A 14008-nucleotide genomic window follows, 5' to 3' on the forward strand; every position below is an offset into this window, starting at 1 on the left:
ATGAGGTCTCGCCAAGTTGCCCAGGAGGGTCTCGAACCCGCGGCCTCAGGCAATCCACTCACCTCAGCCTCCCAAAGCGCGGGATTACAGGCTGAGCCACCGAGCCCGGCATAACTTCCGTCTCATTAACAGACTCTACTGACTCTCGCTTGTGGCTTTGATGAAGAAGGCCATCATACAGAGAGGCTCACGTGATAAGCAATGGAGGGTGGTCTCTCGCTGACAGCAAGGAGACCCTCATTCTAACAAGTCACAGGACCTGAATCTTGCCAGCAGTCACATGCGCTGGGAAACAGATCTTTTCCCAGTCGAGCTTTCAGATGAGACCTCAGCCCTGGCCAACACTCAGACTGCAGCCTTGGGAGAGAAGCTGAGGTAGAGGAGCAAGCTAAGCTGTGCCCAGATCCTGCCCCACAGGAGCCCTGAGGGTGTGTATTGTGGAAATGCTGCTGGGCAACAGCAGATAATTAGCACAGTCCTCCAACTCTTAGCTGACAGGACATGCAATCCAAGAAGCATGGGGACCTCTGAACTAAGCATCGCTAGGCCAGCAAAGGGAGGCTACATAAAAAGCCAACGGCCAGGAGCAGGAGCCTGCAAGCTTTAGTGATCAAAGGAGCATCAATCTAAAAAATAGGAAAGTGGAAACTCCCAGAAACGAGCTCCAAGACCTAGGCTGGAGCCCAAGCTCTGCCTCTAAGAGGTAGTAGGTGATCTCAGCCAACTCGGACTTACTGAGCCAACCTCCTCATCTGTACAGTGAGGTTGACAGGGCTGGTAAGAGTGGCCTGTCAGACAGTGACCTAGAAAGTGTTTTGGAAAACGGAATGTGACTTACATAGGCTAGTCTGCCAGAGAACTCTGGGGTCGCTTTGGGCAAGGCACTGTCCTCTGCTGGCCTCAGTTTTCTTACTGTAAAACGAAGAGGGAGCCTCTACTGTCTCCGAGGGCTCTGCCCTTCTTTGAGTCTGACAGCACATTCACTTGAGAAGAGAGGGAAGGGGAAGGTGGTGGGCTGTGACATTTCCCTAGTCACTAGTCACACCATTGGTCAGGGAGACTGTCTTTCCAAGGTTAGTGGAGGTGCCTTGGACCAATCATATCTTGTCAACTTATGATGGGGGGGGGCCATGACACCCACAACCTGAATTCCTAAGAGGGAAAATCTTCATTTGTTTTACAAAAGGGAGATACAGGGTCAAAGTAAAGTCAGTGGGAACCATCACATTTCAATCCAAATGTCCATTCTCAGAGGCCAGCAGCTTTGTTCTCATTACTGAGCACCTTAACAGCATGCCAGGAGCTTTTGTTGTTTTTTTTTTGTTTTTTTTTTAGTTGGAGTCTCACTCTGTTGCCCAGACTGGAGTGCAGTGGCTGCTCCCGGCCACCGCAGCCTCGACCTGCTGGGCTCCAGCGATCCTTCCGCCTCAGCCTTCCAAGTAGCTGGAACTACAGGTGCACGCTACCACGCCCAGCTAATTCTTTGATTTACTGTAGAGATGAGGTCTCGCCTACCCAGGTGGGTCTCGAACCCGCAGGCTCAGGCAATCCACTCATCTCAGCCTCCCAAAGGCGCGGGATTACAGGCTGAGCCACCGAGCCCGGCTGCCAGGAGCTTTTATGAACATAATCTGAATCCTCACTACACTCTCATAATATAGAATGTGTTGTCCTTATTTTTTAGATAAGTTACCTGAGGCACAAACAGAGTAAGACACTTGCTAGAATATGCAGGGCTGGGATTTAATTTTAATTATCCTCGACACTAAAGCCCAGGTTTCTGGACATACTCTGTAGCTCTGGGAGACAGCAGCTTGGGTAGAAAGGACAGTCTGTGATTACCAAACACAGTAAAAGTTCTTGGCCAACAGAAGGATCATGTGCAGAGAGTGGCTTCAGTCATTCGTTCCACAAACATTTACTGAGCACCCAGTGCATGCCAGGTTATGTGGTGGGCAATGAAGATACAGAGTAACACCACAGCTTATTCTTGTGGAGCTGAGTCTAACTGGGGCAACACTTGAGCACACAGAGGACAATGAATGAATAAATGACTGAACACATGGACAGACAGGCAGACGGACACATGAGTGGCCAGTCACTAATGAGTGTTTCAAGTACCATGAGACAGTGGTGCATAATGAAAGTACAATGGATCACCAGGTAGGTGACTGTTAGAAGGAAAGGAACATCTCAGGCAACTGGAACAGCAAGTGCAAAGGCATGATACGTTCTGGCAATAGCAAGATGTCCAACAGCCTTGGTATACCGAGGAGGTGAACAGGGAGGCAAGGAACCAGCCCTGAAGTTGGATCTTTTCCCTGTATTCCAACCCACGGAGCTAACCACTGACAGTAGCATCACCAATGAGGCCCTGAGAACCAACCGGGCAAGAGAACTGGTAAGCTTTGGAGAACTCAGTAATTCAAAAGGAGGCACGCTCAGAGTCTGAGGCTAGCATGGCAAGTCCCAGAGACACTAGGGAAAACCACCAGGACTGTTACCAAATGGAACAAACCCATATTATGCTGCTGGAAGGGATTGGGGAAGGAGAAGTGAGTTCTCTTTGCTAGGACTAAAGGTACGAGCTCCTCTTACAGAAGAATCTAAGAGCCCATGTTCCCAACTCCAGAAAGCCAGTGTCATGTGGATTTTTTTTTTAAAGAAACAGGGTCTCGCTCTGTCACTGAAGCAGGAGTGAAGTGACATAATCACTAGATTTCAAAACAGAAGAGGGATACACAGACACCAACATTCACATAGATGCACACACTCACATTCAATTGTGCAGAAAGATAAAAGGGCCTGGTCCTCTCTGTTCTTGAAGCTCACAGTAACAGAACTGATGTACCTGCCTGGTTTTTACTACACCTCACAGCAAGAAAATAAACATGTAATCTCTTACATTCCTCGTTAGCTGGACTTGGCTGCTGCAACTGTTTGGTTTGGAGTAGCTGTAGTTGTTGGAAGATGGTCCAGCTCCGGTGCATCAAAAAAGTATGCCTGCAGGAGGGAGTTAAAGCATAGTGATCCAGTGAGTATTCTTCTAGACTCCACACTAATAGTACATCCCCTATGTTCCTCCTACCATGTTTTTCATCACACTAAACCACGACTGTCTCGGTTATGTTTGTCTCACTCAACTGTGCAGACCTTTTAAAATGTATCCACAATTTATTGAGCTATATTACTATATAATTATACAGTAACACATGACTTAATCTTAAATAACAACCCTGTGAGGCTATTACAATTATCCTCATTAGACAGATAATGAGACCAAGGCTCAGAGACTGTCATTGATCAGGTACCCCTGGTTAATGAATGGTGAAGCTGGAGATCTCTCTTTTTTTTTTGGAGTTGGAGTCTCACTCTGTCACCCAGGCTGGAGTGCAGTAGCACGTTCATGGCCACCATGACCTGCTGGGCTCCGATGATCCCTCCCCCTCAGCCTTCGAAGTAGCCAGAACTACAGGCACGCACTCCCATACCTGGCTAAGTTTTTTTATTTATTGTAGAGACAAGATCTCGCCAAGTTGCCCAAGCTGGTTTCAAACCTACAGGCTCAGGCAATCCACTCACCCTGGCCTCCCAAAGTGCTGGGATTACAGGCTGAGTCACCAAGCCCAGCCTGTCTGACTCTTAATCACTGCATTGTACTGTCTTTCTTCCAGGTCAACACTGTTCCCTTTCTGTCTTTGTGTCCCCAACACCCTGCTCTGCACAGGGCCTGGCACACTATGTAAACATTTAACACTTCATGAGCCAGGCTAGTCAGATTGCTGCCAAGCTGGTTGGTTGTCTGCCAAGAACTTGAAGAGAAGTGGCAGGCAAGCTCTTCAGTGGGAAATGAAAGGTCTGATAAGTGTTTCCTCGCCCATCTACAATTTAAACTGTGAAAAAGCAGAAGGATGTTGTCTCAAGGTCTGAGAAGCCCAACTTTAGCCCAGGAAAATACCAGTCTCACTAGCCCTGAACACTAGTTGATCAAAGGAAAGGTGAATCTGTCACTCTATCAAGGACCACTGAATGCTCCTGTCTCCCCTTGGTGTCAGTCTTAGGAAGGTAAAAAGTTAAGCAGCCATGGAGTCCAGAGCCCTCTTCACCGGCTCTGCTCTCTATCAGCCAGCAGGGGGCACCAACATGACACGCTGGCGCACTCCCCAGTCTCTTGCTCCTGGGTGTTAACAGTCTTTGTCAAAGTTTCCAGGGATGCCTTTTTCTGCAGACTTACTCGTTTGTCTTATTCCCAGAGCAATTCGATTACTTTGAGAAGGTGTGCCCCTTAGGGCCACTTTCAGCAGCTGTTTTTGGGAACAGGGAAAGAACGGTCCCCAACTTAAGGTGGCACAGGGCCATACTGCCAGTGCTGGGCTCCTCCAGCTATCTCGCAGGGGCACAGTGCCCCTCCTCCAGGCTACTAGAGGAAACCTTCATGAGACAAAGCGAGCCCAGAAGCCCAGGTTCTAAACCTGGCTCTGCTACAACTCTCACTGTGACTTGGGACAAGTCACTCCAACCTTACGGGCCCCAGTTCTCTTATCTGCAAAATGTAGGATTAGAAAAGATGACGTTTAAGAGCCATTGTCTGAACAAACTTGAATTCTTCAGTTCATTACTTCCACAAATGCTTAATCACCAGCACAGCCATTAATTTGGAAAGTGCCTACTGTGCACTAGGCATGTACTTGATCATTAATTTGCTCAGAAACCCTGTAACAGGCCATTTATCTTCATTTTTCATATGAGAAGTTGAGGCTCAAAGAGAGAGAGATTTTCCCAAGGCCATACAACCTTGCATCTGAGCTAGGATTTCAACCCAATTGAGTCCACCTTCACAGTCTGCTCTTTTATTCTCCAGGACATCCTGCAGTTGGCCACCTAGCCTCTGCCCAGCCCAGATCTAGACACTGTGGAGGCCTGGAAGCTGAGTCAGCAGGCTCTCTGGGAGGAGAGTGGGGCACATTTTCTCTAATATCAGTGACCACCTCAAACATAGGCTTAAACATACCAGCCAAGGATGCAGCCTCTGGGTGCGTCCTCAGCCACCCTGCCAGGTGTGACTTAGAGATCATTTACATGGACAATCACCAAGGGGCCCCCAGCAGGTGTGGGCTGTCATATGCTTCACTGCATTAAGGCAAAAACACCAATCCGTGTTCCCCAGGGGAGAGTGAGAAAGTCAAGTTGTCTGGTTCAGCCGGCGCCCCTCAGCTCAAATAACTCCCTCAACTCCCCTGCCACTTCCTCTCTCTGCCCTTCCAATAATAATAGTGTCTTCCGTTTGTATGCCTTGTCATATTTTCCATGGGGTAAATATAATTCAGTCCTTACAACAACAGTGAAGCTGTTACTGTGGCGTGTACCATCAGCTCCTTTCTCTAAGTGAGGAGGCAGGAGTCCAGAGAAGGGAAACAACCAAGGCCGGGAGTGGTGTGCTGGGACTGGAACCAGGTCTTCTACCTTCCAGATCAGGCCTCCTAATGGCACATCTCCTCCAGAAGGTGAAGAGAGGTAAGCTCCAGTGTGGAAAGCAAAACCCAGCCCCTGGCCAAGCACCTGGCCATGGATGGTCCCCTTCCCCCCAGGAGAAAACTGTGCCTCCATGAAGAGGGCCTATGCCCCAGTGACCTCCCTACTCCATGGTCTGATCCATCCTGCTCCTCTGAGTCCCCAAGAGACAATGCCTTTCTCCTGCCTCCTTCTCTCCACCAATTTCCCAACCAGTTATATAATGGGTAAAAGGTTCAGGAGAGAGGTGGGAAGGCACCGTGACAGGCACCAATGAAGGGCACTGTTGTCAGAGTGGGAGACCTAGGTTGTGGCCCGTGTACTGGTTGTGTGACCTTGGACTCCTCTTACTGAGGTGCCACAGAGGAATGAGCAGGGTGTGATGATATAGGCACCTTCATGACCTCTTCACATCTGAAGAACCCTTCGCAGCACGTGGAGGGCTTTCACAGCTATCTCACAGACTCTCACAAAACCCCATGAAATATGAATCCCTCTGACAGACGAGGAAACCCAGGTTCTGAGAGGCAAGTCACTTTCCTGGACTCACAGCACTAAGTACTTTCAGTTCAGGGCTCTCTCTGTTTCATCATTATGCTCACCTAAAGGTTCCTGAGCAGCAAGATGGGCAGCTAACTAGCTTCAGTGCCATTTACCCTGAAAGGGAGTAGGAGGTAAAAGATCTTGCCACAGGTACCAAATGAAATGTTGTGGGGTTTTTTTTTTTTTTTTTGAGAAAGCAGGATTGAGAGGACAGTAAAGCTCCCACAGTTGGATGGGACCGGAAGGGGTTGCCCGTTTTTTGTTTTGTTTTGTTTTTTGAGTTAAGGTCTCACTCTGTTGCCCAGGTTGGATGCAGTGGCACGATCATGGCTCACCTCAACCTCGACCTCTTTGGCTCAGGCGAGCCTTCCACCTCAGCCTTCTGAGTAGCTGGGACTACAGGAACATACCACCATGCCTGACTAATTTTTTGTAGAGACATGGTATCACTATGTTGCCCAGGTTGGTCTCAAACTCCTTGGCTCAAGCGTTCTCCTCACCTCAACTTCCCAAAGTGCTGGGATTATAAGCATGAGCCACCGTGTCCAGCAAAATGGTTTGCTTTGTTTTGTTTTTAAAGATGTAGGGTACAATTCAAGGTTAGGTATACAAACCTTGATTATGCAGTTACCCTTGTTGATAAGGTATGCCTCTCTTTTCCCGAAATGGGTTCTTTTTTTTTTTTTTTGAGTTGGAGTCTCCCTCGGTCGCCCAGACTGGAGTGCGGTGGCCGGGCCTCGACCTGTTGGGCTCCGGCGATCCTTTCACCTCAGCCTTCCAAGTAGCCGGAATTACAGGCGTGCGCTACCACGCCCGGCTGATTTTTTTTGATTTATTGTAGAGATGAGGTCTCGCTGCCCAGGTGGGTCTCGAACCGGCTGGCTCAGGCAATCCACTCACCTCAGCCTCCCAAAGGCGTGGGATTACAGGCTGCCACCAAGCCCAGCGAAATAACAGCACCACCTCCCTGCTCTACTGTCCAATCAGCGCTGCGGCTCTCTCTATTCCTTACAGAAGTGAGAAAGGCAATGCCTTTTCTTCTGCCTCTTCCTCTTTACCCACTTCTCAGCCAGGTGTACAATGGGAAGAACTTCAGAAAAGAGATGGGAGGATGCTGGTGAGAGATGCTATAGGAGAGTTGGGTACAATGAGAAGGACGTTCTTCTACAACAGACACAAAGGTACCAGAAAGGTCCCAGTAGCATTTCAAGGGATCAAGCCATAGACTCTAAGGGTCAGAAATTAATACTGTCACTCCGCCATGAGGCAAACCCTGTCTCAGGGATTTCAAGCTTAGGCACATACATAAAATACATGAAAACTAGGTCTGTATTTCACAACCTGGCACTTTCTACGAGGTGTGTTTAATGATAAAGTATCAAGATCTTATTAATGTTTTTAATGAGACATGGTTGTTTATACAAAAACATTAAAGATCGAATGGGGCCAAAGAAACATTTACTCCCACAATTGCAATACTTGACCGCATGTCTGAACACCTGCTGTGTGAGATATCTTCCCAACAGCATGTCCTTCCATTTATCTGTGATATCTTGGACTGAGATTTTTTTTCAAAACCTGCAACAGGGATTGTTAAGGCCACAGATGGCAATTTTTGTGCACAATGTGTACAGAAGATACAAAACCATGTCTCCTTAGGATCTAAGGAAAAGGACCTAGTTTATGGGCGTTTATAGGAAAAGCTCTATGTTACGTGCTTTATATACGATTTTATTTGATTCTCTGAACAACCCTATGTGGCAGATAATATATACCCATGTTACAAATTAAGAAATTAAGATTAAGAAAAGTAAGGTATCATGCCCAAGCTCACACAGCCAGTGAGTGGCAGAACTGGTCTTCCACCTGTGCTTATCTGACTTAAAAACACTTGTCTAACTAAAAAAGACGCCTGCCATTCTATTCAACATTGTACTGGAAGTCCTAGCAAAAGCAATCACATGAGAGAGAGAAATAAAAGGCATCCAAATTGGCAAGGAGGAAGTCAAACTCTCTGTTGACAACATTGTTATATACCTAGAAAACCTTAAAAACGACTCCAAGAGACTTCTAGACTTGACAAATGACATCAGTAGAGTTTCAGGATACAAAATCAACGTACAAAAATCAGTAGCATTCCTATATACCAATAATGCTCAAGTCAAGAACCAAATCAAGAGCTCAATCCCATTTACAATAGCCACACACACAAAAAAACCAACCTAGGAATACATTTAGCCAAGTAGGTGAAAGACCTCTACAAGGAAAACTACACAACACTGGTGGAAGAAATTATAGATGAGAAAAACAAATGGAAAAACACCCCACGTCCAAAGATTGGAAGAATCAATATCATTAAAATGACCATAATGCCCAAAGCAATCTATAGATCCAATGCAATCCCTATCAAAATACCAACATCAGTTTTCACAGAACTAGAAAAAAACAATCCTAAAGATTATGTGGAACCAAAACAGAGCTCGAATAGCCAACGCAATCCTAAGTTTTAAAAAAGCAAAAAAAAAAAAAAAAAATGCAGAGGCATTACACTGCTTGATTTCATATTACACTACAAGAATACAGTAACTAAAACAGCACAGTACTGGTAAAAAATTAGATCAATGGAACAGAATAGAAAACCCAGAAATAAAGCTACATGCCTACAACCAACTGATCTTCAGCAAAGCTGATAAAAATAAACAAAGGGGGAAATGACACCTTAATCAATAAATGTTACCAGAAAAACTGGCTAGCCATATGCAGAATAATGAAACTGGGCCCCTACCTCCCACCATGTACAAAAATTAACTCAAGACGGATTAAAGACATAAACGTTAAGACCTGAAACTATAAAAGTCCTAGAAGAAAACCTAGGAAAAACTCTTTCAGATATTGGCTTAGGCAAGTAATTTATGATGGAAACCCCAAAAACAAATGAGATAAAAAATAGACAAATGGGACTTAATTATTGTTAAAAAATTTCTGTACAACAAAAGGAATAATCGACATAATGAACAGAAAGTCTACAGAATGAGAGGAAATATTGGCAAATCATGCCTCACACAAAGGAACTGGAATCTACAAGGAACTCAGACAATTCAACGTGAAAGAAACAGATACCATCAAAAAATGGGCAAAGGACAAGAATATACACTTCTCCAAAGAAGACACACAAGCAGCCAACAAACATGAAAAATGTTCAGTATCACTATCTGAGAAATACAAGTTAAAACCACAATGAGATCATCTTACACCAGCCAGAATGGTGATTATTAAAAAGTCAAAGAACAACAGATGGCGTGGATGTGGAAAAAGAGAAGATTGTAAACTGGTTCAATCTCTATGGAAAACAGTATGGAGATTTCTCAAAGAACTAAAATAGAACTACCATTTGACCCAGAAATCCCATTCCTAGGTATCTACCCACAGAAAAATAATTGTATTAAAAAAAAATAACTGTACTCATGTGTTTGCATCACTATTCACAATAGCAAAGTCATGGAACCAACCTAAGTGCCCTTTAACAATAGACTGGATAAGGAAAATGTGGTATGTATACACCATAGAATACTATGCAGCCACAAAAAAGAAAGACATCATGTCTTTTGTAGCAACATGGATGGACATACAGAACATCCTAAGTGAACAAACTCAGAAACAGAAAAACACTGCACATTCTCATTTATATGTGGGAGCTAACTGGCCATAAAGATGGAGATAACAGACACTGGGGACACTCAAGTGGGGAGGCAGGAAGGGGAATTAGGGTTCAGAAGTTACCTGTTGAGCACAATGTTCATTACGCGGAGTATGGGTCATCTGAAGCCTAATCCCCATATATGCAACATGTCCCTGTAACAAATATGCATGTGTACCCCTGAATCTATAATAAGAAAGATACCTAAACACATGAACTGAGAATGAAGTGTAGAAAAGTGGAGTTATTTTCAAGGTGAACAATATTTAAAATAGCCTTCTGTCTTAGCCTTCCGAGTAGCCGGAATTACAGGCACACGCTACCATGCCCGGCTGATTTTTTTTTTATTTATTTATTGTAGAGATAAGGTCTCACCAAGTTGCCCAGGTGGGTCTCGAACCCACGGGCTCAGGCAATCCACTCACCTCAGCCTCCCAAAGCATGGGATTTCAGGCTGAGCTACCGAGCCCGGCGTATTCAGTACTATAAATCAGGCCAGGCACAGTGGCTCATGCTTGTAATCCCAGCACTTTGGGAGGCCAAGGATTGTAATCCCAACACTTTGGGAGGTTCAGTACTTCTGAGCCCAGGAGTTCAAGACCAGCCAAGGCAACATAGTGAGACCTCACCTCTACAAAAAAAAAAGATTAGTGAGGTGTGGTGGTGTGTGCCTGTGGTTCCACCTACATAGGAGGCTGAGGCAGAAGATCACCTGAGTGCAGAAGGTAAAGGCTGCAGTGAGGTGTGACTGTGCTCACTTCAGGCTGCGTGACAGAATGAGGCCCTGACTCAAAAAAAAAAAAGTTATTATAAATAATCTAGAGGATGTAATAATGTGAGTAATTATAGGAGATATGTGTAGGTTATATGCAAATGCTCCACCATTTTTATATAAGAGATTTGAGCACCTTTGAATTTTGGAATCCATAGAGGGTCCTGAAACCAAACCCCATCCAATACTGAGGGGCAGCTGAATAGACACATTTATCTGCCCAAACTTCCTCTAACCAGACACCAAATCTTAGCCACATTACAGAAATTAGGTAAAGCCAGAGGTGACAAATTCTCATAACTTTATCACTTCCCATCCAGGAGAGTTTAAAATGAATTTTTTCATGGAGTCAGTTTTAAAAGAGCCATTGTGTCTAATAGTTTGAGGTCTTTCAACATTAGCATATAAAACACACCAGAAGAACACAGAAAACAGGCCATACCAAGCAGCCCACAGAAAGAAGCATGTGAAGCAACACAATTGTGACAATCGTGGCCAGTGCAATTCGCCGGTTATCCTCACGCACGGCCGGCCAAAATGTCATCGCCAAGACGGATCCTGAGATGCCCAGGGCAATCGTGACTAGAATCCAACGAACAGCTTTCTGGGGGATGATCCACAGTATCTGAAAGAAGAGAAAAGGGAGGGGCTCTTTGGAGGCAGTTTAGAGAGGCATTTGTTCATTCCAGGCACATATGTTTACAAAGGCCCTGGAGCCAATCAGCAGCTGGGCCCCCACTGCCACCCTGGTTTTCAGGACAGACTGGAGAAACACCACCAGCAGGCAGACTGAGGCAAGTGCTCTTTTAAGGAAAGTTCTGAGATCCAGTGGTGGCACCTGGCTCCCCAGCCCCCACTCATGCTGAACTTCTGTATGCAAAAAGAATGTCCAGGAGCACATGAGTATTAGGCTGGAAATAACGATGCTTGGTCAAACTCTTGGCTGAATTTTCAACCACAAACAGAGCATCACTCCAAATGTGTGCCCTGGGTGTCATACTTACGGCTGTGGGGATGTAAATGAAGAGTGAATATCCATAGACACACACAATCTCCAGAAACGAATAGGACACAATATTCATAACTTTGCTGTTTCTCCACATGAGGAAGCCCCAGAGCGCAAGAGGAACCAGCCAGGCATAGGCATAGATGATGGTAGCTGCTATGGACACTGAGGACAACAGAGCACACGTTCAAACCCAGTTTGCCTTCAATAGACGATCAGAGCACTTTCAACATCTTGCTGTCCTTGTTTCCTAACATGTCAGTCTACTTCAGTGGACCAGGAATCATGTCTCACTGGTCTGCATTCCCTGAGCCCAGCACAGAAAGTACTCCGTAAATGTTCACTGAATGAAGGCATCCTTAGCATTTGCCTGTGTAGTGATGATTAGTAGACTCTCATGGTTTTTATAATTCATCTAATAACCAACAACTAATATTATTAAACAACTGAATTATGCAACTGAAACACTTTGGACGGCCACACTGCATGAGTTTAAATAAACTGAGCATTTCCATCAAATAAAGCCAATTATCCCCTTGGAAGAACCCATCCTCTTCCCTAGTATAACAGGAGCTGACACTGATTTCTTTAGCAAATTTATTAAGATGTCTTGGGTATAGATTAACTTACTCTGCATGCTATTTAGAGTTCCTTCTATCTCTGAAATAGGGAGTTCCAGCTCACTGATGAATTACTGGAAACATTCTCCAATTTTACTTTCCTCCTTAAGTAAATACTTCTGCCTCTGTGGTGCCAATGCTATGTAGTGGCTCCTTGGAACAGCAATGTTCAGTGCATCACTGCACTTCTCCGCTCCTCCTCCAGCAGCAGCATACCCTAGAGGATTCCTCTTCCCTCTTCTGGAGTGGAGGATCATAAAGGTATGGCTTAAGCCCACGGCACCCACCCTTTCTACATGAGAATCAGCAGGCAATTCACTTAATGCCTCTTGGCAAGAACAAAGGCAACCCTAGCAATTACTGTCAAACTCTGGTTTAAGGCACATGATCAGCCAAAACATTTTTTAACTCCCAGAGCAGTTTTTTTCACTTTGGGAATTCCTTCTTTAATTCAAAAATAAATTTATAATACACTGCCTTTTTCCTGGATAACTAGAGGAAGAGGGGGAGGTGACTACTATGGCTATAGCTACTACTTGTTAATCACCCAATGGGCATCAGCATTACACCCAGTGCTTGATTGAGAGGCAATGTAGAAAACAGTCAAGGGCATAGATTGCACAGGTTCATAGGTTCTCATCCTAGGCAAAGTAGCTCTGAGTGGTGAGTTACTGAAACTTCCTGCCTCAATCTCCTCCTCTGCTAAGTGGGAATAAAAATAGTACACTACCTTATAGAAATCTTAGGAGAATTAAATGAATAAAAATAGGTTAAGAACTGTTCTGAGTAGAACAATATATATATATTTTGAATTGGAGTCTCACTCCGTCGCTCAGACTGGAGTGCAGTGGCATGCTCCCAGTCACTGCAGCGTCAACCTGCTGGGCTCTGGCAATCCTTCCACCTCAGCCTTCCAATTAGCTGGAACTACAGGCGTGCGCTACCACGCCCAGCTAATTTTTATTTATTGCAGAGATGAGGTCACGCCAAGTTACCCGGGAGGGTCTCGAACCCATGGGCTCATGCAATCCACTTACCTCGGCTTCCCAAAGCGCTGGGATTACAGGCTCTGCCACTGAGCCCGGCTTAGAACAATATTTGATAAATAACAAATGCTCACTCAATAATTAGCTCTTTTTTTTTGAGTTGGAGTCTCACTCTGTCACCCATGCTGGAGTGCTGTGGCATGCTCACGACCACCGCAGCCTTAACTTGCTCGGCTCAGGTGATCCTTCCGCCTCAGCCTTCCAAGTAGCTATAACTACTACCCAGCTTTGTTAACTATTGAAATTACTTGAAGGCAGTGTCTATATATCTCATGGGTAACATTTATTGAGTGAAACTCAAACCAAGGGTATCTGATAAATAGAGCTGGGACTGAATCCAGGTCTGACTCCATGATGGAGAAGGAAAGAAAGGAAAGTGGGCATGGAAGGTAGAGGGGAAGAAAAGGAGGACACATGGATACTTACCCTATACAGACACAGGATACACATCTCTCTATATACACACATGTATTTTTGTATACATACACATTAGAGAGCAATAGTTAATATTTATTGAACTCTTTTTAACCTCTTTACATGTATCAACTCTATTCTTACAATAGCCTTGTAATACAAACATTATTTCCATTTCACCAAGGAAGAATCTGAGGCCAAGAGAAATGAAACAGCTTGCCCAACAGGCAGCAGCTAGTGAGTAGTGGGGCTGGAACTCGGAGCCAGGGGTCTTATCCAGGCTATACACAGGTTCTCAGCAGGAGAGCAGTCAGAAAGGCAGGGAACTAAGAAAGCAGTACAAGCTGAGCTCGGTGGCTCAGCCTGTAATCCCGCGCCTTTGGGAGGCTGAGGTGAGTG

The 14008-nt window shown here is 45.2% G+C and overlaps 1 protein-coding gene across 3 annotated transcripts in view; it reads right to left on the reverse strand.

The window, feature by feature from the left end:
• Positions 1–14008, reverse strand: part of YIPF1 (Yip1 domain family member 1) — a 42955-nt gene that overhangs the window by 9615 nt on the left and 19332 nt on the right. For 2 of the 3 annotated variants that reach the window (XM_021707101.1, XM_021707102.1), the window contains exons 7-9: positions 11528–11694; positions 10966–11148; positions 2906–3003 (exon numbers count right to left, since the gene is read on the reverse strand). In XM_021707101.1, the coding sequence (XP_021562776.1) occupies positions 2914–3003; positions 10966–11148; positions 11528–11694 (440 nt within the window). In that variant the 3' untranslated portion in view covers positions 2906–2913. The remainder of the gene's footprint in view (positions 1–2905; positions 3004–10965; positions 11149–11527; positions 11695–14008) is intronic. The other variant, XM_008074261.2, reaches the window with a different exon arrangement.

This window comes from Carlito syrichta, unplaced genomic scaffold (assembly GCF_000164805.1).
Source record: "Carlito syrichta isolate Samal-C Ts95f unplaced genomic scaffold, Tarsius_syrichta-2.0.1 Scaffold316384, whole genome shotgun sequence".
In the NCBI taxonomy this organism is placed as follows: domain Eukaryota; kingdom Metazoa; phylum Chordata; class Mammalia; order Primates; family Tarsiidae; genus Carlito; species Carlito syrichta.